This window comes from Cottoperca gobio, chromosome 10 (genome assembly GCF_900634415.1).
Source record: "Cottoperca gobio chromosome 10, fCotGob3.1, whole genome shotgun sequence".
Classification (NCBI taxonomy): Eukaryota; Metazoa; Chordata; class Actinopteri; order Perciformes; family Bovichtidae; genus Cottoperca; species Cottoperca gobio.
Window position 1 is genome coordinate 13,605,477 of NC_041364.1, and position 23,101 is coordinate 13,628,577.

Sequence of the window (23,101 nt, forward strand, 5' to 3'; positions counted from 1 at the left end):
AAAAACCTCATCTTCTACTCTTCTCCAGCTACGGTACCAGAAGTGTCTGGTGGCTCGGCCGCCCTCCCAACGCGCTGGCTCCTCATCTTCGCCCTCTGCGGACTCGGTGACCCGCCGGGTGACCACCAGCGTGAAACGTGGCGTCCTGTCTCTTATAGACACTCTGAAACCCAAGAAACAGCCGTCGGAACTCCCCCAGCAATGACCGCCACCGGTGACCACAGCACTCCTCGGGCCGACGCCTGGACGCCACTCACACACTATCGCCACGACAACACCTAATCAGTACCAGCCATGGTAACCAAATGATGTACATATATGTTAACGAACACCAACGCAGTTGAAGGAAAGCAGTACTCCAGTACTCCTGATGATAAAAAAATAAATAAAAAATGACAAGAAAGCTCCTGTTTGATGAGGAGGAATGGGAAAGCTGGTGTCATTGGTTGACCTTTGAACTCTGCTGTGTCCAAGTGTAAGCCACCTGCTGGCTTCATTGGCCTTACTTCATTGGATGACTTAATCAACCACTCGACAGGAAACAGGACAAGAAAAAGATCAACTTTCTATTAACAGACGCTTTATGGAACCATCGCTTTACTTTGTTTTCTTTCATGTTCTGTCCCTTCCTGTAAAAACAGTCCTCAGCACAGTAAGAGCTCCCGGGCTGGACGCCTGAGACACCAAACTACAGGAGCCTTCCAGGACAGAAAAGGTTTCGACTTCCTCCGGTCCCAGGATTTTAACAAGTGAATAAGAAAATAAATCAAGACCAGACAGACCTGCCAACACGTTCCCTTCCACAAAATGGCATAAAAATATTTTAATCCCTTCGATGTGCGTCAGACCTGAAACAAACAAAAGCATCTCCTTCGAGGATGAATGAAGTGATTGTAATAATGAAGTGTATGTAAATGATTGTATGTAGGAAGAGAGCATTTAGGGCACAAAACTTGTAGATATGAGGGAGAGATGAGATGTTAATGACAGAAGATGAGACAAATGTGGGTTTTGATTTTGCATGTTTTCTTGATGGGATATGTTTTATGTTGATGAGTTGAAAAGGGTCTCGGTAAGAAGAGTGGTAAACACGCGAGAAATAGATGCTCTTAGCACAAGTCATCTCCACTTGACCATGACTGGATTTACATTGGCACAAAAGAATCTGGTCTATTTCTGACCTGAATAAAAAGGTTACTCTCTGCCCAATTTACAGAATCACGATTAAGGATTGTAAGTCAACAAATTGTACTTTCCATTCCTTGATGGATGAGTAGATCAGCAAAAGAAAGGGAACCGTTTTAATGTATTTTGAAGCTTTTAATTAGTTACAATTGTATCATCCACTATAGAGAAAGGGAGTTTTTTTAAAAGCTCAAGAATGTTACATTGTTCATGTTCAAACTTAACAATTTCCTCAGGAATCTTTACGCATACACCCAAGATTTATGTAGTAGCAAGAAAATACAGATCCAGGCTTTGACTTTGGCAGATGTGAAGCGCTCGTGGTTATATGAACAGTGGTACACAATAGAGTTTGTCCTGCTTGGACAGCATTGAAAAGATGACATCTGTACCATACTGTAAGGGTTAACTATAGTTTCCCTTCCTCGGTAAATCCAGCCAGTCTACTCCCACTCACAAAAAAAACACACAAACACACACACACACACACACAAAAGAAACATTTACACTGCTTCTATGGCTCATGGCTACTACCTGCACTCCACATGAACTCTGTGAATGTAGTCTGACAGAAATGAAAAAGACACACACAAAAAACAAACGAGAACGACTGTAAATCATTTGAGTTCTGTTCTTCACTCATTTCGACACCATGTAAATGTAATCTGTTGTGACAATAAATGCATTACCAAAAGAAAAATTGAAGATGCTCCTTTTCCTTTTCAGGTCAGTGGAACTCTATGTAATAGCTATTCATCATGTAGTGACACTGGCTCAGACCTATTAATACATGCAATTTGATTAGTTTCTGACTGTGGCAAGGTTGTTCTTTATGGCACTCAAAGACACTGTAATGACATTGTAATAGTGACAAGTAATAATGGCTGTAGAAAGCATTTTAAGGTGACTTCTATGTCATTTGGCGGATCAATAACACTGTGCATACTGTATGTTGGTGTTAGATTTAAACACTACTGAGTTTGTTTAAGAAAGCATTTGGCACAAAAGTTAATTCTTAATACTTCTTTTATATTTGTTTGTCAGCTTATAACAGAGGCCGGGATTTGACCATAGCATCCTTAGAGAGGCCGCCACTGGTGCGGGAGAGCGGTGCGCTTTGAGTTGGGTTCCTCCACTTGTTGTAGTTGAAGCTGGGGCTGAATCGTGTTCGGCTGTACTGAGGTTGGAAGAAGCTGGGAAAGTGAACGGGAGGCAGGACAAGCACCACAGGCTTCAGCACCTCCTGAGGAGCTCTGCGGGGACGAACGAGCGAGGGTAGCAGGAAGAGGGGCGGGATGCAGGGAGGGGGTGGAAGTTGTAGCTTTTAATACAGAGGTGATGCTTTTCTTGGGTGCGCTGTTCTCTAGTTTGGGGGAAGAGAAGGAGCTGGACACAGTGTTCTGTGAGACCTTCAGGTGCAGTGCTTTGGCTTTTCCTGAAGCAGTGAGATAGAGGTCGAAGGGAGAGGACCACATTTTTGGATCAAAGAACAGAAAACATTGATACAAGGGGGGATGAGTAATAACAGTGCAAGACATTTCATGCTGAACTCATTCATTTAAACCTAACTTTATTCCCTGCTCCTCCTCTTAGCCAAAATCTTAAAGGAATAGTTTGGGGGAAGAAATGCTTACTCGTTTCTTGCAGCAAATTATATAAAAAGATTGATATCATTCTCACATTTGTGTAACTATGAAGCTACAGCCTGGAGATTGTTAGCTTAGCTGTAGCTTCATATTTAACAGACATGAGAGCGGGATCAATCTTCTCATCCAACTCTCGGCAAGAAAGCAAATAAGGGTATTAACCAAAAGTTCTCCTTTAATCAGCTGTGTGTTCCTGTTACTACATACAACTGACTTAAGATATAGGACTGAAGTAATCATGCTCACCTTGTGATGACTGCCGCCTGTTCGTAAATTCCTGATGTCCACACAACGTAGTGCTGTTGCTGCCCTTGGTCTCTTGGTTTTTGGATTGAATACTGACAGAGAGGTGAAGCTGAGAGTTACGGGATGGGGTTGTTTTTGTCATCCTGTTGGTGTGTCCATGTTGTTCTTTTCGGGAGCCAATCTTATCCAGAAGGCCTTTAGCATTTGCCCTGACAAGCACTTCATGTGGTGTCTCTTTGACCACTGGCTCAGGCTGTTGAGAGGTGACAAAACAATATATTTTATTTGAGACGTCTTTAACATATTGTATAGTGAAGCATACAGCCATGTACCATATGAACTCACTCACCGACAGCCAGACGCTGCAAAATCAAATGTTATAAATATTGTGCATTATTCCTCTAAATGAGAAATCTGGTGGCATCACACAAAGAATATGTGTTCTGACACAATGCTTTATGTGCCCTGAAAAGTACCTTAATCATTGAAAAGAAAAAATCCTATAATCAACATTAAATGGATAATACACTTTTGTTTAACATACCAAAACAAAAGCAATTCATTGTATAGCTGTTGTACACCATGTGGAATATTGGTAAAGGAAAAGAGGAGAGGAGAGCCACCATGTCCTTGCTGCCGGCTGCAGGGTCACCCTGCTGTCTCAGCAGCACCAGCCCACAGCAGCCTACTGCTCTCCTCGACGCCTGAATTATTCACCAGCACAGTGTACACTACGAGGACATCCAGCCTGTGTGGGTTTATGTGTGTATTTTGTTTTTAAGTGCTTGCTTGTACTTTAATGCAAATGCGTATATGTATTTCTACAAGATATATGTAATACTATGTACACAGGTATGTGTGCATGCATACTATTAAGTATGCAACTGCATTTTGCACATGTGCATGTAGATATTTGCGTTGATACACTCTGAGCACACAGGTAAACATGCTTCAGAAGCACCACTGTAATGCAGTCTTTGGTGGACGCCCTGAACTTCATTGATGCTAACTCATACAGACAGGGGGCGCTGAATTATTCAACAGACACTCTCCCTTGCCTCCCTTTCTTCCCCCTCACCCCTGTAAATTGCACATCCTCTCCATCTCCACTAACCAACTGTGCCATACTCTGCAAATCTCTCATTTCCTTCTAGACTTTGCCAAATTTAGCTGCCACAGCGTTCTCTCGAGCAGAATCCATTCTGTTTCAATACTTCCAAAATCATTACGTCCAATATAATATAATATATATTATATATATATATATATATATATATATATATATATATATATATAATTAACGACACACAAATGTATAAAACTCAACCTAAACAATTAAGAAAACTAGAAGGGCACTTGGAGAGCGCGGACCCCTGCCAAGGCCATAACCTATCTCGCAATGTTAACGAAAGGGAAAAATAAAATGTCCCTTCCACCAAGTTTCATCAGGCCAGTAGTCTTTTCTGTAATCCTGCTGACAAAAAAACAAACAAACCAAACCAAAGACGTCACCTCCTTGGTGGAGGTAACACAGTCAAAGTGAAACATGTATAGTTTTGAATCCCCTATTAATATTGTCCAAATTGGTCTTTCAGAGGTTGGGGACGTTTAGAGGAAACCGAGCTGTGATGTGCTCGGCTTCCTCTGGAAATTAGGCCTGAATTAAAATACTTCCATTGCTTCTACTGTGTTTATCGCTCCCAGCTGTTTCTTTATGGAAGGCGCATAAAGAACTTTACTGGGCGCCACTATGACAATCGATGTAAACCAGACAGCATTCAAACACTTATATAATTGCTATCTTTATGGCGCCACAATTTTTATTTTATAAACAATTTTATTGAGAGCCACAATAACTTTTGATTAGCTGAGTTTATTGGAGGTAGGGAAGAAAAAAAAAATCCTGTTTGAGGCACCATTACAGCAGCTTGATTATCTTTTCATTCCTATCTGCGGAGGTATAAAACATGATGGATGGCCAGAAAAGAACAGACACCACAGTGCGAGAGCGCTCCGTCACCCGGTGGAGGTAAAATGGCTTAATAACTCTGCACTGGAATCATAAGCATAAGAGAAGATTTCATAATGTGAGAGAGTATGTCGTAAACGTGGTTATGTTGTAGATTATGAGGATGTGGGGAAGCCCGGTCACACGGACTTGATGAGACTTCCTGATGCACCTTTACCAACACTGTAGATCCACTGCAGCGCACTGCACCTACAGCCGGTTAGAGCGAGGCTTCCCTCGTTACAGACTCACTGTCTCACTGAAGCAAGAAAAATAATAAAGGGGTAGAGGAGGAGTGGGGGTTAGACAGAGAGAGACTAATGATAGCAGAGTGTAGATAGGATGAGCTTGGATTAAATAAGAGAACTAAGAAGCAATGAAAGCCCGTGACAAGACAACACAATAGTGCTTCCCGATTAGTAGTGTTCATAAAAGATTCAGAAAATGTATCAGAAAGCTCCTTTCAAAAACAGATATTGCCACAAAAAAACCAAATCCCTTCAAAGACACTTGTATAATGTCTCATTTCCAAGTGTGATTCATAAACACCTTCATACAAACAAGTGGATTCCTACTTGTTTTTGTCTTTAGGTCAGACTGCTTCCTCTCTCGGTTTAAACTGCAGCTCTGAAGCTAACGTCAACCCTCTCAGTCCTCTCATCCTTTCATCTCATCCTGACTTGCCTGATTTCTATTTCTAAAGCTTTTTTTCTCTATTTCATCTTTCTCTCTGGTTGCAGATTAGACTCAGAGAGGAGACTATGACTCCACATTCTAATTTCTTCTAGCAGCCTGACATCGTTTCTCCTCTTTTTTCGGTCTAAGGGTTTGACCAAGTACTTATCACAGCCTGCTCATTTTCACCTGATCTCAACTTCAGAGGCCTGGTTCCCAACTTACCTTCCCCTTTCTGCCCGAACAAAAACACATTCAAAGGGCTATCTAAATCAAACCTCTATCACCCTGCCTCTGTTGTGTCTGGTCTGTGTGTATCATGAGAGAGCCAACAACGGGGGGGCTTTTCAGGATTCAGAAGAAAGCAGGTGAAGGACAAGGGAGTGCTTCATCAGACATAAGGGATCACTGAATCAGCCAAATAACACTCTGGTATCATACTGGGAAAAGGTCAGGTCAAGTCCAGGACTTATGTTGTTGTTGTCAGTAAGGCCAGGCAGTTTGCCCGGCTGGGTGTTAATTGAGCTAATTTTGTCCCTGCGTGTCCCTTTGGCAGCAATGTCTGAAAGCATTAGCAGCGTCAGACTTGTGATGTAACTCTTTGAAGGAGCTACATTTCATTTTGTTCAAAAAGTACAATGATCATGTAGGCCATGAAACGTTGAGGAAATGAAGTATTGACTTTGCATTTTAAGAGAAAAGTTGTATGCAGTAGGCGATTTGAAGCGTGATAGAGGGGAAGTCATTCCCCTTGTTAGCAAAATGACCAAAATACATTTAACTTGTTAACCTGTTAACCTGTTAACCTGTTAACCTGTTAACCGAGGTGCATGCAAGTCTATGGCCCCGACCATGGCTCTGAAATATCAGCAGCCGAACTGTGCTGTGTATTTATAAATCTATGGCGCTGTCCGTGGTGCTGAAGTAGCAGACAGGTTTAAGGCCCGGGGTGCAGGGGGCTCGCGACCTGTGTTGTCATATGCAGAGTTAAAAGCAAGTTGAAATTCTTAATTTGCCTTCCACTCTGAACGTTATATACAAAGAATTATGAGGTATAAATAAATAAATACAAGAAGCTAAATAAAGAACAATGTGTATCTGGGTGTGGGTTAGGGTGGGGCAGGGGCAGTGGATTAGATTTGTATATCTACACAACCAATTTGTTTATTATTAAATTGTTTATAAAGCACATAATTATTCACCAGAAAATTGCTTACAAGTGCACAAAGTTCTTCAAAGATCTAACCTCTTAATTCTGCTCAAAGTGCACCAGGTTGATACATTTTACTTTAAAATCTATGACATTTTCTTCCGAGGGTGTATGCCCCTTACCACCCTGGAGGGTCCAAGGTCCCCCCATCTTAGTTTAATAATTGTCTACATCACTCTTCCTTTCTTGTGGTCACGTCTATACTTAATAAAATATTAAAATGCTAAATTGACCCTTGGCTTCCTGTGGTAGATAAGTCTAGTGCCGAGATAAATAATGCAATGAATATTGGGGATGCTGATAACATCCTTTCTTTGTCAATTCATCAGGGGTTAACCACCGCCTTTTCTCTGTGAGGTTTCTGTTTAAATGATGCTCACCTCTCTACTGAGAACAGCCAGGAAGCAGCCATTGCTCTGTTCTGAGGGCTCCAACATGAAGAAGGGCTCTGTTTCCTCTGGACCCTCGGCATGGTCAGGAATGCTGAACGGGGATGGACTAAGCCTAGAGGAAACACACATATACAGAAACAGAACATATACACTGTACAAAAGGACACTACATAAAGCAAATGCACGCTAGTTAATCTAAGTAAAGCCAGTGTGATCCATATCGATAATATTACGTGTGTTTTATTTATGCTAGCCTGAGGCGTTGGCAGCACACCACGCCAGCTTACTGCAGGGAGGAGTCAGTCTTGGTACATTCAGGTCTAAAGAAATGGTAAACTTCAAGAAGTCGTAAGATCTTCAAACCCCACACACACACTCACAAACAAAAAATATATATAAAAATGTCTTTGACAAGGAAAGCTTTCTCAAAAAAAAAAATTTAGAGAGAAAAGATGGCACCTTTGATTATATTTCTTCCTTCAGTTCCAGCCTGAGTTGTGCTAAAACTTTGACAGAAGCCTGTCTGAAGGGAAACTGACAAACAACCCAGCAGGCTGACAGACAGCGAGGCAAACAGACAAAGAAAGACAATGACAGAGACAGATGCAGAGAGTGCACCAGGGTACTGACGTACAGAAATCTGAAGCTGACCTGAAATTGGCTTGTTTAGGTTCCCCCTCCTGCTCTGAGCGAGCCTTGGCTTGCTCTAGTGCTCTGTTCACCACCGCCTCATTCTCCTCTTGGTATGACGAACAGGTAGAGTACACCACTGCCAAAACCTTGGGGACTATTCAAAAAATGTGTGCATTATATCAACAATCTGCATATATGTAAATATAATGTAGATAATTACTTGACCTGCTGTTTGCTGCAACTATATTGCACTTTTAAATGTAATTCAATCTGAAAAATATGTGACACATAATTCCAATACATTAAAATAAAGCTGCTTTATTGACATAAGACCACTGAGCTAAACAAAAAAACTAATTTATGTCCAATTAAAGCAGGAAGACAGACCAGCACATTCAGTCAAATGTTTCTTTCTTTCATCTTATGACATATAAATGTGGTTATTCAAACTGAGCTATCCTCCTCATCAAGCGCTCCCTTTGAAGGAATGGGTTCTTAAATATTAATTCCTTCGTACTGTTTGTGTAAATACGTGGCTCATTTTATTCAACTGCTGCTGGCTTGTAGATTTGTTAAGCTATCGGCCGTTTGATTTCTTTCTTGCTCACTAATTATAGCCCGACAGAAACAATTAACGGCGAGCTGATAACAAATAAAACCTGCTCAGATGTGGCAAATCAGCTTCAAACAAATGTGAAATATCCCTTCTAAGGAAGCGGATCTGAGTCACAAAGACGAGACGACTGAGGTAGAAACATTTGTCTTTCAGTCAGTCAGTGAAATGAGACCATCGACTCAACCAAGCCAAACCACTCGATACACACCCACCATTAATTAACGGTCCTATTAGAAAGTATCTACACCGGCAAAAACGTAGAAGACACCTGATCGATGGCAGTGTGATTAGAGGAGCTGGTTTTCATGGCCCCTAACAGAAAGACCCCAACTGCTCGATGAATATAACACAGAAAGAAAAGCCCTGAACAATACAAGACGGGCTGAGGCTAATGAGTGAAGCTCGTGCACACGGGTGCACGCTACTGAATGGACACTGTAACTGTGACACCTGTATAGGATATGATGCGCCTTAACAAAGTAGGTCATATTCAGTTCTATGGAATGTATGCAATACAAAGCAAGATTAATAATGACTTGTTTAAAATAAGCGAAGAATGCTGCAGGACACTGTGGCTGACCGGCACAGAGCAACATTAGCATTCCTAATTAAGACTCAGACAATCTCCCAGGGATACCACAGGCTTCAGTCTAATGGCATACAAGATTAGATAATTAGGAAGTATAGGCTTCATTGTGTCAGATAGGTGAGAGAGGCGACGCGCTTCGAACTCTGAGCTCATATGCTGTGTGTGTATGAGTGTGTCTGTGTGTGTGTTTGTGCATGTCAACATGAGAGCAGGTGGTTCGACACTCACACTTCAAGGCATGATCAATATCCTTCCTCTGCTGGGCTACCAGAGCTTCCAGTTTGCTCTGGGCTATCGAGCCCTGAGATAAGTCCTGCAGCAGTTCTGTGTCTGAGAAAGAGCAGAATATCTGTTTTATCAGCTGCGAGTGTGCTGTGCGTAAGTACTGTAAGTATTGGTCATTTATTAGAAACTTTATTTAAATGACTTCCATGTACTGTGTGTAGATGGAAGAGCTTGCTTTGACAGGTTTGTGGGTGGATCACCAACAAGTATCTTTTACACTAAATTAAACGTAGTAATTGAATGGAAATTGTTTTTCATAGTGAGGTATTTTATCTTCAGTTTAAACACATTGCTACCCCAAATAATTTACTTACATATTTTTAAAACAAACTTTTTATTGAATTTGCATTATTTTAATTCCCAGAATATGAGTTTGTGTGTTCGTTGTTATGCAGTATGAACTCAGGATGTTGTGAGTGCAGTGTACACACAGCATCCTAACCAACTTTGGAACTTGAACAGAGGATTACACTAGATTACAACATGTATTTTTGAAAGATCACGTTGTACCTCCATTTTCTTGCAGTATGAATTCAAGCGGGTTGCTGACTGCAGACACAGAACACTTGGGGATCAACAGGATAACGCGCACCTCCTGAAGTCGCTTGTCACCGCCGTTCAAAGACTGGAAGACCTCTGGTATCAGCTTCACATCTGAGCAGAATGCACATAGAGTTTAATGACAACCCGCATCATCAAATAAAACACATATTTGCTCAATGCTTAAAGTCTATAAACAATGTCCCGCAATATAAATACCTTGCCTGAAGGCATCTTTTTCAATTATAAAAATGTCAGCTTTGTAACACGCGCTTTATTGTTTCCCTAACGACTATAGAAGCTGAGGTGGCAGCCACCATCAGCATATAATATTTACATACAGCTCAGGATCTCAGCAGACATTGTTTTACAGTAAGTGTGCTGTGTAAATATAAGAGCCTCTAAGAAGAACTGCAGTTGTTTTTAACCAATACTCTGTCTAAATGCCCCAAATATTTGTTGTAATTGGTCACGAAAAAGTCTGCCAAAAATGTATTACATTGAATCCCTTCACTTTACCGTAGTAGCTATTTTTTCTAAGAGTTATCATTTGCAAAAAAAAAAAAAGAGCAGTCAATTTGAAAAATGGTGTGACAAGGCCAACAGGCAATATTCAGTTTTTCATCCTGTTTCATTGAAGTAAAAGACACGTAATAAAGATAGCCTTTGGCGTCATGATAAGCATAATGGAGTCTCTTTTGTCAGACACAAACAGATACTGCACTCATGGACACATATACAGTATGTTATCCCTACTCTTGCAGCCCATGGCAGTGACAGGCCTGCTGCAGCTCCTCCCTCTGGGCATCTGTACGATCACTGACACAGACGTAGACTATGGGCTGGTCGTTGCTGCTGTCTTTACGTTTCTCTGCGATTAGGGAGGCAGTGTGGGAGACAGTGAGGCCAGAGAAGCAGCCCGACATAAGAACGTCTCCTTCCTCTGGTAGCAGGGAGCACACTGCATGTGGGCCCAGGTGGCAAGATTTATCCTAAAGACACATTGAGTGAAATAATGAGTTTGATAAAGAGACAAACAGATGTTAAACATAATACTTTTAGATTCAGGTTTCTGCACAGCAACACACTGATGAGACACAAACTAAGATATGAGAAAGTAGGAGGAAAAGTTGCATTGTATGATAGCAGTGAATAGAATTGATGTGGGAATAGATGAGAGAGGAGAGGGAGTTTGGAACAGCTGCTGCAAAGCAGGTACTGAGGAGAGGCAAGAGGAGGAATACAGAGAAAGAAGGAGAGTAACAGTGCAGTCAGATTACTACAAAGATGTCCTTCAATCAATGGGGTCCCCTCTGGAAATAGTGCTGAACGTATCCCTGTGGAATTACAGAGCTGGCTTGAGTTTCTGTAGTTAATATCCTTTTGGTTGGTTTGTCAGGAAAGATAATCCAGGGTGGAGAAGAACAAGGACATTTGAAAAGAGAGAAACTAGAGGAGAGAAAGTGAAAGAGACTCATAAAATGGAGAGAGGGAGAGGTGATTAATTAGGCAGTGGTGTTGAATATTTGATTGAATTTTGGCTACAAAATATGATTTAATTGTGTTGGGGTGCTGTGAGTTGCTTACAGTTTGTATGGCAGCTTGACTTTAATGGAGCAGAAATTAAATGATGAATCTGCTCTCCCTCGCCCGGACTGGGAGATACTTTATGACTCAAAGTGAAGTATGGCCAGATGAGAGGAACTGATGTGAAATATTTGTATCTGGGAAAACTAATCTTAGTTGACATAAGGGATCTCAGTCTTATAATCAATTTGAGCAAGTCCATTACCGAAGTGAAATCATAAACATCACAGAAGATTGATGACGGCAAACAGATTTCCACAGCTGTATTTAAAGTCTGCAGGGAGGAGGCAACTCTAGTCAGAAACCTCCTCTCTCTGTGAAGCTTGTACCTGGATGATGAGTTTGTGGTCGCTAAGCAGCTTGGTGGTATACAGCTGAGCTTTCAGCTGAGCAGGGAACACCAGTATATCCCCACAGTGGGGATCCTGGCAGAAGGTCTTGTCCTGCAGCTGCCCCATCGATTTCACCTGCGAGAAGCCCGCACTCTCCAGCACACTTTGGACCTCATCGAGGCTAGAGGTGACGAGAGAGGAGAGCAGATTAGTGGAAGCCCAAGAGACGGAAAGAGGGAAGAATGGGAGAGGGGAAGAAAGAGGAAGACTGTCATCATAGATAATAATAGCGTGTAGAATTGCTGTGTGCTCTTTTAAAAGACTTTAGCAGTAAGATGTGCTGTAAAAACCATTAAGATACGCACATGCTCACACACACACACACACACACACAGACCACTGGTCCCAACAGGTGACCTTTACAGTCCTACAGCTTGCTGAGGGTTGTTGCTGATTGAATCTGTCCACAGCAGCAGGATTTACACCTAACTGAATCAGTCTGTCGGGGCGCCTGCAAGAACCACATTAGCACACATGCACACGCACACACGCACACACGCACACACGCACACACATAGTCCAGTGGTTTAATTGGATGTCAGCTTGGTCTGTGTGTAGATGTAGGTGTGTGTGTTTAGATGCTTGCACACACTCTATATATGCTTACAGTGCATTCCTGGGTTTCTGTACAGGTGTGCATTTACAGGTGTAACGGTATCTGCTTCTGAGTGAGTGAGTGGAGTGTTTGTGTGTGCTCAGCTAACCTGTTCTCCAGTGTGTTGACCCATGCGTAGAGTGGAAGGCTGCTTGATCTCTCCTGCTTCATCTTCACACTCTCCGGCAGGATGCACTCAATGGACAAGAGATCATGTTTGATCCTGCAGCGGGCCAGAGAGGCCGCCAGCTTCGTTTTAAACCTACGTACAAAAAATAAATAAAATTGTGCTCTCTTATATAAGTCCAGTCTGAGTTCGGGTTCTTTCCTCTCCGTGTTATTTTTCTTTTATTACCTGAGGAGGTAGTTCTCCACATCCCTAACTTCCTGTTCGATCTCGTCCCCCTGTTGGCGTTCCCGCGGGAGAAACTTTCTGTCCTGGAAGTCATAGAGCATGACGGCAACAAGGCCCATCTGATCATCTGGCTAGAGCATGAGAACAAAAAGCACAGTTAATTGATGACTTCTGTTTTAACAAGAGAACAATGAAAAGTAGAGAGGCTGCATGCCTAATAGACACATTTCTGCTTTTAAATAACACAACAAAAGTACAAGCTTTTATTAATGGATGGTTACACCTCAACATGCATGTGCAATGTGCATGTGCATAAAACCAACACAGCCTGACATTTGGTAATAGTGTTGTAGTGGTTGCTCCGTTTTAGTCACCTAATGAGGGGTGCAGTGCAGTGATACTAATTATTTGTATTCAGTTAGAGACTAAATTATCCAATTTTCACGCTCACAAACACAGACACACACACACACACACACACACACACACACACACACACACACACACACACACACACGGTAGCTTAAAGATGTCCTGCTATGACCCCACTGCTGCCACTTAATTAAACATAGGAGGAAGCCTGAGTTATGTCTCTACTTCTCCTCCTCTACAATTATCTCTATCCATTCAGCTCTCTCTCGCTCTCTCTCTCTCTCTCTCTCTCCACCTTGCTGTCCCTGAGGGTGGGAGGGCACCAGCCGCATTAGTGGCAGATGGTGTTCTACGGCAGCAACAGCTTGAAACATCCTCACTACTGGGCTAATGGGCCGAGAAGCAAGAACGCTACAAGGGTTTCTGCTGCAGCTAAGGAATTAGCCGGCTCTTATTATTCATTCCGGAGGCTTTTAATTTCATTTATTGGAAAGGTCGGTTTCCGAGACGGGATGTGGCGCTCCAATTTTCCTCTCTCGACCTCATCCTCTCTACTTCAAGTTCCACTTGCCCTTTACCAAGGTTAAACCAATGGGTGTGGGGAAATTCCTAGTCATAAAGTTTCCTGGCAACAGCGCCCCATGGTGGGAAACAGGTCTTCAGTAAACATGCCTGCTGTGTTTATTGACTTGGTCTCACTTTAGTTGGACTTATTTTAAATTGTATCAGATGATCTTAAGATTGGTTTGAAAATAATACTAGTGTTGATGATAAACTGCTAAATACTAGATGCTAAACTTGCCCAATGGTTAAATTAAATGAGGTATTATGATACACATATCAGTTTAGTTATATAGAGAAGGCAATACATAACATTAATATGTACTATTGATTAATACTCAGTCGGTTCTATGTTGATTTTTAACATTGGAAAAAACTACTATGTAAATTTTCAAGAATATTTTAGACGTAGTTAAAGATTCATATGGATCCTTTCACATCATGGGGCTTGTGCCTATTTCATGTTAAATGTGCCCGTGTACTTAATACGTTTGCCTCACATCTGCAATGTCAATTATTTCCTTCCTCCGCAGGATTTAGGCTTCATTTTCTCTCTCCATTCTGATCAAAAGCGCCTGAGGTTCTCACCGCATACAAGTCTATCTATAACTTAATTTTTCATTCACTTTTTTTCCTTAATACCCTCGTGTACCCCCCTTTCTTCAGCATGCCTACTCTCTCTCATCCACATCTTTATGCTCTCTTGATCAAGGTTGAACTTTATAGATGCCAGCAGTGTAAAAGGAGGTAAGAGTGAGCTCTAAAGACTGTCTCATTGTGTCTGGGCTTTATTGTCTCACTAGAGGGATGCAGAATAACGACCTGCCACCAACACATAGGGAGACCCATTCATTTCACCCAGGGCCATATTTCACAAGGCTACAGAGTGAGTGTGTGTGTGGGGGGGGGGTTGCTTTGCAAAGTAATGCGTCTGTATATGTTCCCTCTCTGAAGTAGACATTGGCTGTCTACAATTTGTACACTCCATAACAGCTTAGTTTTCTATTAACACATTCACCACATCTTGCGTTCATGACTCTTCTCTTTCTCTATCAGCTTTGTGCACACAGAGTAGCTCTGTGCGTGTTTTATCACCATCCAGTCAGAGAAGCACTCCTCTTTCCACAGCTTCTTTTATGTGGAGTTATTAAAAAAATAAAAAAGTAGGGCAAAAGTACATGCCAATCTCCTCCAGAGGATTCATTTAGGCAGCAAGAGGGTTCATCTACTGTCTAACATCCGCAGGTACACGGCTGTGCCGGGAATCTTTCTTTTATGACTATGCAGCACAGCCTTCGTATCGCTAATAGCATTCAGCACACTGGTTACAGGATACATGTAGGATAAACACTGTGCAGGATACACTCAGATGCCACATCCTCCACACTCTACTGCGTTCTGATTTCCTCCCATATTATTTTGCTTGAGAAAAGTAATAAAGGAAAAGACACGGCCAGGCACGTTCTGCCTCATAGTACCTTTTAGACGTGTTACTCCAAAGGGAGCTATTGTCATTGATTAGGGTAGGGAATATGAAAGACACAAGGTGCTTTGTGAGTTGATGAGAGAAGAGTATCAGTGTTACACATCAATATTTTTTTTTTTACTGATTAGAGCTTTGGAGAAAAGAACAAAGAGTAGGTGGAGTATAAACAGCAGGTCATGAATATTAGAGAGCACTGAGTAAAGCCCTGTCAAAGGATTGTGAGCAAAAGAGTTCAGGAAAACAGCTATAAACAAAGTAATAGCCTGGTAAACTTTAGTCTAGCCATTCTCAGAATCATAAATTGAAAGTAGCAGACGCAATGGATAAGAAATGTTTACTTCTCCTAAACTGCTGCTGTATTAAAAAATACTGCTCCTATAGAGCTAACTTACCATTGGCTGAGTGAGGTAAAAGCAGCTGTCAATCATGATGTCCTCCAGCAGCTCTTGGTCTGTGCAGAAACGTAAAGTGGTAGAGAAGTCAAACAAGGTTAGGTCGGATGGAAATATAGCAATGGGCATTTCCATTACTAATTATGTGTCTGAGTAATAACGCTGCATATTAGTGCCATCTTTTATAACAATGTCTAATCATCCCTAGAAACCGATTTGGAGCCTTAGATATAGGCACAATGAATTGCTCCTATCAATAAACTGGTCAGATTTGTGCTACGAAGGACAAATCCATATCTAATGATGAGAACGTGCCTAGAAAAAAGTGAGAAACGAGATTAAGAAAAATAGCAAGAAGGGCTAATGATTGTGATTTAATTTGAGAAGATAATTTAATTAGATGGAGGGTTTAATTCCCCGTGATTAAAAGCTTATGTGCTGCTTAATTAGAGTTAACCTGATTCTTCATTTGCCTCATTTCTTTCATTTATTTTTTGTGTGGGTGTGTGTAATCGAGGGACTAATGACATTAATGACATCTGAAGTACTAAACAGGCTAAACATCTAAACTTTATCAGTAAAACCAAATATAACAGGCAAGCATGTATTTCATACCAGAATAATCTGTGTTTGTATGACTTTTAATTACACATTTAATGATTACTTACAAATGATGAAGTGGTGTATTGATGGACAAACATGATTGTCTTATCTTCCACTTCTATATTATTACATATACAGGATGTATTATAAAACTTAAAGTGGGTCTATCATTTGTTAAGTTTCTGAGTGTTTTCCTTTTCTTCCTAGACTGTACAATTAAACTTTTCTTGACTTTCTTTATCAAATCTGGAAAGTAAAAAGATAAATATGAACTGTAAGTGGTGAGAGCTGCCTTTCAGATATATGTGTGGTTTAAAGAGTCTTTTCATTCCCATCCTGTGGCTGTCATATCATGAAGGCAGCAACTGTCTCACTAGCCTCCAGGATGCTTTTTCTCTGAAATGCACATGAAAACATTTTTCTTTCATTCTGCCAGCCATCTGTGAACAGTGGGCTCTCATTTTTAATATAAGGGAGTTGGAGAGCCCGCAACATTATCCAGTTTATCATGTCAGGATTAAAGAACAGCTGCTTCCAAAGCCACTCTGCAGGTACAGTGTTTGCTCATTACACACTGGAAATGAGCAGAAGGATCATTACTCTAATGTGTTTCTAGTGAAGTCGGAAAAACCCTATTTGTTATGGCAGAGAGGTAAATAAAAGGTGATAATGAGGTGCATGTGTTTGTGTTGAGTGTGAAAACCCACGCTTTCAACATTAATATGTTTGTGCAGTATGCGTCTACCACACGTGCAGTTGCCTTCTTGGTTCATTCTTATTCTTGACAGGCACACCTCTTAAACTGCAAATAGGAGGCAAGCCCAGCCCGTCCACTGAGACACCATAGAAACCACAGACACCGCTGATAACTTATCACAACATCCCAAATCATGCCAAACTGTACGCCGGGTCTCAGCCAAATGCACGCTGGGTAAGATAGAATGTAGGGCAGGACAAACACACACATCTGGGGGCCATTATATCCACATAAACACACTCAAACAGGGAGGTGCACAAATAAATGTTTGCATGTATGTAATAGGGCTTATCTTTAATTGAGGAATCTAATGCATATCATCAGCAGCGGTCTAATTTATAGCAGGTACAGGTCAATGGGGTTTACAATAGTGGCCATTACTGCAGAAGGCCTTAAAGATAAGCCCTGAAGAGATAAGCACTCAGTGCACACAGAGTCCTGAGGGAGCCATGATGGTTGGGTCTGCAGAGGTCATAGTCTTCCGCATGCTATAAATCACACACAGCAGGTTGAGTAAAACACAGAGAAAATTCTGCTTTAAATCACTTACGGCAGACACAGTGCCTGGGTTTTAGATGTTCTCAAATCAGAAATCATGACTCTAGAAGTTGACAAGACAAAAAAAGGCTTGAGATCAGTCTAACAAGAAATAGACGGAATCTTAACCCAGCAGGAGGCAATAGTCACGGCAGGACCTGTGTTGAAGTTGTGTGTTTTGTGGCTTGAATAGGTATAAACAATGAGCAGTGACTGATGGTGACTATAGTCAAACAAATCCTTAGTGAAAGAGCCTGACCTGAATGCAGGCTCCATTTCTCTTCAGCCAGGTCTTTGTCTCGCAATGTTCCACATCAATGCACCAGATTACACATTAATCTAACAGAGGACCAGCCAAAAAAGGTACGTGCCATAAAAATCACCTTTGCACTAAATGACAAATCTATCTTACATATTGTGCACCTGCACATTTTAATATTTGCTGTGCGATACTGGTGGGACCTGTTCTGATTGTGGTCAATGACAAAAAAGACTTCTTCTCTCTCTCATGCTCTAAATTCAACCAACACAAAGTGGTCCAAAGAACCTTTCTAGTTGCATACAGAGAATACAGCAGCCACAGTCATCTGACAAGGGCGTCTGGCTGCCCAGCTGGACAGTATGGACAATGAGGCAGAAATACTCAGAGGATCAGCCAGTGGAAAGAAAGAGGGAAGAGGAGGGGTACCCTCATGGCCAGTGACAAGGTCATATAGTTTTTTACCAGTAAATATTCACATAAAAATAACTTTACATAACTTCATAACAACTGCACATAACCTCGGGCACTGAGAACACAAGGTAGGACAAGTCAACAATAAAAGGAAACCTTGACAACATAAACTGCCTCTAGGTCAGTGATCAAGCCGACAGTCATTCACAAAAGGATTTTTAAAGAGAAAGAAATACAAAAGCCTTGAAGACATAAAAAAGAGACCGAATGAGGTGAAGCGGGAGAGGCAGAGAAGAGAAGGCGAAAACAACTTGACTGCTAATATTTGTCATTTGGCCGACTTTAGCGTCGTCTTTGTCTATGAAATGTCAAATCCACGTCACCAGGGTAAACATCATCACAAACTTCCCCTCCATATTTTAGCATTGACTGACAATCACAGCAACAGACAAGTCTGTGTCCTCAGCCACCGATGTGGAGCTTACTGAGCAACTTTTTTGTTTTAAGCAGATAAGAGTTATAATCACAAGATCAATACCAGAGCTCATTGGCATTTTGCTCTGCGTGTTTTTCGCTGCTGAAGCATTTCTTCTTTAGGTTAACAACTGACCTCAGCTCAATTTTGGATCAGTCATTCCAAGGCAGTACACAAATTATGTGTCTCGTGTGTGTGCGTGTGCGTGTGTGTGTGTGTGTGTGTAACGTGTGTGACTGCCAGCATGGTTGTGTGTCACTAGCAAATCAATTTCTGCACCAAAAGTCAGGCTGGTCGTGGGAGGAGGAAGAGGAGAGACTAACATTGGCTTCCGGGCTGTGTCATTTCATCTGCACCCAATTTCTTCACACAGCGAGCCCGTGTGAATTTAACATGTGACCAAAATACGTATGTGATCGAGGCAATTCCACTATCTCATCTCTATAACCAAAATAAAGTTAACAATCAGTACCAAAATGCTCTTCTTGTGAAACATTGATGTACTATTGATTTGCTGTACAAATACAACAACAGTAGCAACAGAAACTGATTTAACCTCATATACAGAAAAACTTCCTTTTGTTATTAAACCATGGTCCATGTAAAAACAACGTATAATTAAAGATCAGGACTAATGTAGCACTGACAAAACAAAGAATATTTGTATTTGAAATAAGCCATTGTTCCTCTTACTAGAGCTCAAGCTCAAACTCTTGCGCAAATGAATAGGTTTTCATGTGCCTACAGTAACAGCAGATTTCTCATCCTCTCATAGAGAGAAAAAAAAGGGTGATAGATTAAAATAATGTTCTGGCAATATGATCTGGAAGTTCCCTCTTATTATTATCCTTAGCAATCTAGTTGATTTCACCTGGAAATGTGTGACCTAAAGCTGAAAAATTAATATAGGTTACTGCAACTGGGGCTTGTGATGATGGATATTTTGAGGTGATCTGCATTAATTGTGACATAGGCCTGAGGCTTATCCGAGTTCAGCGGATGGATAGTGAGGAGGAAAAAGAACACTCATGGCCACAAGGGTGTTCCTGCTACCTGACCTCCCCATTCACTGAGAATGCATTAAATCGATACCCACCAGCTTCGCTGGCTCACATCCCCTCCCTTATCACCATGGTGATTACACATCCCTGTGACTTCAGCCACCCATACCCCACTTTGGTCCCAGATAACAGATTATGGGCTGGATTGATTTGTAGCATCTCACAGAATTCCCCCTGGTCATTCAAGCATTTTGTTCTCTTCTACTTGTCCTTCACCAATCTATCCATATCCAATTTTACCTGTCAATTAACGTCCCAAGGGCTATTCATTCTCATTTAAAATGGCTGTTTGTTTGTAGGAGTCAAATGGGTTTTACTTTCAATTTGATGTACCTGAAGATGGTGTGGTACTGATAGCATCCTAATGGGAATGCTTGTTAATTTATTTATTATTCCTTCATTTATTTCTATGTCCTAAGGTGGTCAGTGTACATTAGGATGAGTTTGTTTTGTTGTGAGAGCTCACCAAACCAAAACCTATGAACTATGTTGAAATGGCAATAAAGTATTGAACACTCTTTGCTGATGTCCTCACATTCAGTTTCCCAAAACACACAATATAAGAGTATAAAGTGTGTGGATGTGTACATAAATGCAAGGTTGACAGAATAAGGAAAGACAGAGGGTAAAAGGGAAAAACAGTAATGACACAAGGTTCAGCAAATCCAACCAACTTCACTCTACCAGTCATTTGCACACTCACATTTAAGTGTATTGAAGGCCAGCTCATAAGATGAACGCTGCATCTCCTCATCTTTGACTTCAGGTAATGAGAGCCCTCTTTCTTTGCCATAATTCACCAACCGTTGAGCAGCAGGCTTCTCCAGGTGATTATTCTGGAAGATGACTGATGCCAGCAAGTAGATGCTGTCTGAAAAGCCCAGCTGACCTTGGCCAGTGGTCTGCAGCTCTGGAGAAATAGCAGGGATGTGACTTTCGGCTGGATTATCCGAAAGTGTCGGGTCCTTGCAGCTTGCAATCTGTGAGTCAGACTTTTTTGTCTTGCATGTGGAGGAGCGATTGAGACGCTCTCCATTTTTATTTTTCACCATATTCTCAGAGATGTATTTTCTCTCTGACACCTGAAAACACACCAAGGAATCTTTACTTTGAGGATTTAAATAATGCACAAACCCCTCATACACAAGACAGTTTGACACTCTATACATTTGTGATTTTGGTTAATACAAATACAATTTACTTCACTTGACTTTACCCACAATTGTCAAATGTATAGGCATTATAGGGTTAAGCGAGTAAAATAAGTTACTTGTAAATAAATGTCCAGCCATAAATAATATTGCAAAACGTTATCCAAATAAGTAGGCTACACTCAAAACTAACATAAATAGCCATGGAGTACATTTTGATTTAACGCTACTAACAGATGGATTCCCATAGGTTATGTTATCTTTGCTTTGTTTAATTTAAGGTTAGCTAACCAGGTTGCAGGACATTTGACTAACCTAGTTAAGTTAGTTAACATTAATCGTAAATATTGTGACATAGGTTATATAATTATTAAATGCAACTGGCTGTAACTTTAAGCAATTTATTGAGGCACACAGTTAGATAAAACTCTTATTCAGTATTGAAACAACTGAAGTCGCGTTGGCAACGTTACATTTTCGGAATGATTTGTTCAACTAAAGCTAGCTTAAGTAGCTAACAAACTACGACATTGCTTTAACTTAACCAGGCTGACGTTAGTCTGTTAGCATCGGTAAACAAGGGAATATTTCCGTGTAAATCACGTTACCTTATGAGAAGAGAGTCCTCTTTTCTCCCCCAAGAATAGTGTACTTGTATCCGCAACTCTTCATATTTACCAGTGCAATATGTAACGTTAGTTTAACCTTGAGTCGACGCAAACTGCCAATAAATTCCCCACTAGTTATAAATCTGGGTCCGTTATGAGGCGATGGGCGTCTCCACAGATGTTGACTGAATCCCCAATGCTCCTACCCTTGAGTATTTATCGTTAAAAGTATTTTTTAAGTCTTCAGGTATAGTGTCTCCACTTAAAAACGAACTTTCTAACTGTCTGTCAACATTGTGGAGCCTTTAGGATTAGCGCGTTTCCGTCACCATGGCAACAACATGTTCATTTCAAGGTCCTGCTCTTCACGGATCAAGAATTAATCTCTTTAAAACGCCGGGTGTCCTCTGTCTATATAGTAAATTGTGGGCTTGTTAAAGTTTACCGAGCTTTATGTCAAACATAAGTTAACGACAACACTGGTGGACAGTAATAATACATAAACCCAAATCAGTTGCAGATGGCATGCAGCTGCTGTTTCGAAACATAGCGTCCATGAAGGAGGTTTTATACAACGCAAGGGCGTATGTAGCTGGGAGGTAAGGGACAGTGTACAAGAGGCCCCCTCTACTTTCCTCTACTCTTTGCACCACAATTATTCCATCTGAGCTACTTTATGCCATTAGCGTGATGTTAGCGTTTTCTGAAATCAATACATTTTCAGTAGCTTAGCCCTGTTTTTGATCGAGTACTGAGTAGCGTCCACACAAGCTACATTTTCCAAAGCATTTCTGAAGATCTAGCGGATCTTTCTGCTGCTGTCTGAAATAAAGCTGCAAATTGAATTGAATTCCTGCGATGGTAGTAAGGTGCATGATTGTCCATGGGTGTCAGAATTAAGTGTGCATCGATACTTAAATCGATAATATACACTGTAATGTATAATATATTATTTATTATTATATAGGCCTACTTTATATTGTATATACTGTATATATTATATAATGCATTTTTATATGATTAGCATTAACATGAAATGCAGTTGGTTCAATGTCAAACTACATCTGACAAGTTGCTGTAGCTTAGCTTGCAACATTTGTCTGGAGGTAGCTTCAGTGTAGTGAAGCTTCATTTAATGTAGAGTAACTAGTACGTTAGGTCATTACACTTTCCAAGTAGCTTGTCCAACACTGTGTATGTCTATGTAAAACTCAAACCTACACACATTAAACTAGACACATTTCAATTGAAAGCAGCCAGTGTGGTTGTAGTGTGTGCACATCAAGGAAAAAATACTCAGGTGTAGGACAAATAATAACTGCAGGGCGCAAGGGAGGTCTGCACACTGTTAGGCTCCAAATAAATTGTTTATTTCTCTTTTTCTCATTTCAAGGTACCGGTAATGTTCTGTAAGATCTTCTTTAGGCAAGAGGAGCCTACCTTTGGGCAGACCTCCTTTGTGCCATAAAAT

General features: G+C 41.0%; 2 protein-coding genes across 5 annotated transcripts in view; one reads left to right on the top strand and one right to left on the bottom strand.

Annotated features, from left to right (window-relative positions):
- The window catches only part of apbb2a (amyloid beta (A4) precursor protein-binding, family B, member 2a), a 34,365-nt gene extending 32,697 nt beyond the window's left edge, over positions 1-1,668 (top strand). For all 4 annotated transcript variants that reach the window (XM_029441438.1, XM_029441440.1, XM_029441439.1 and 1 more), the window contains one exon: positions 29-1,668. In XM_029441438.1, the coding sequence (XP_029297298.1) occupies positions 29-205 (177 nt within the window). In that variant the 3' untranslated portion in view covers positions 206-1,668. The remainder of the gene's footprint in view (positions 1-28) is intronic.
- Positions 1,376-21,885, bottom strand: LOC115014513 (putative methyltransferase NSUN7). The gene is given in 15 exon segments (XM_029441442.1): positions 1,376-2,452; positions 2,454-2,620; positions 3,078-3,330; positions 7,351-7,474; positions 8,014-8,149; positions 9,429-9,530; positions 9,996-10,139; positions 10,782-10,803; positions 10,805-11,017; positions 11,942-12,125; positions 12,709-12,861; positions 12,955-13,085; positions 15,766-15,824; positions 20,575-20,953; positions 21,631-21,885. Coding segments are annotated over 14 exon segments (2,259 nt in total). The 5' UTR covers positions 20,924-20,953; positions 21,631-21,885; the 3' UTR covers positions 1,376-2,230.
- Between the last annotated feature and the right edge of the window lie 1,216 nt (positions 21,886-23,101).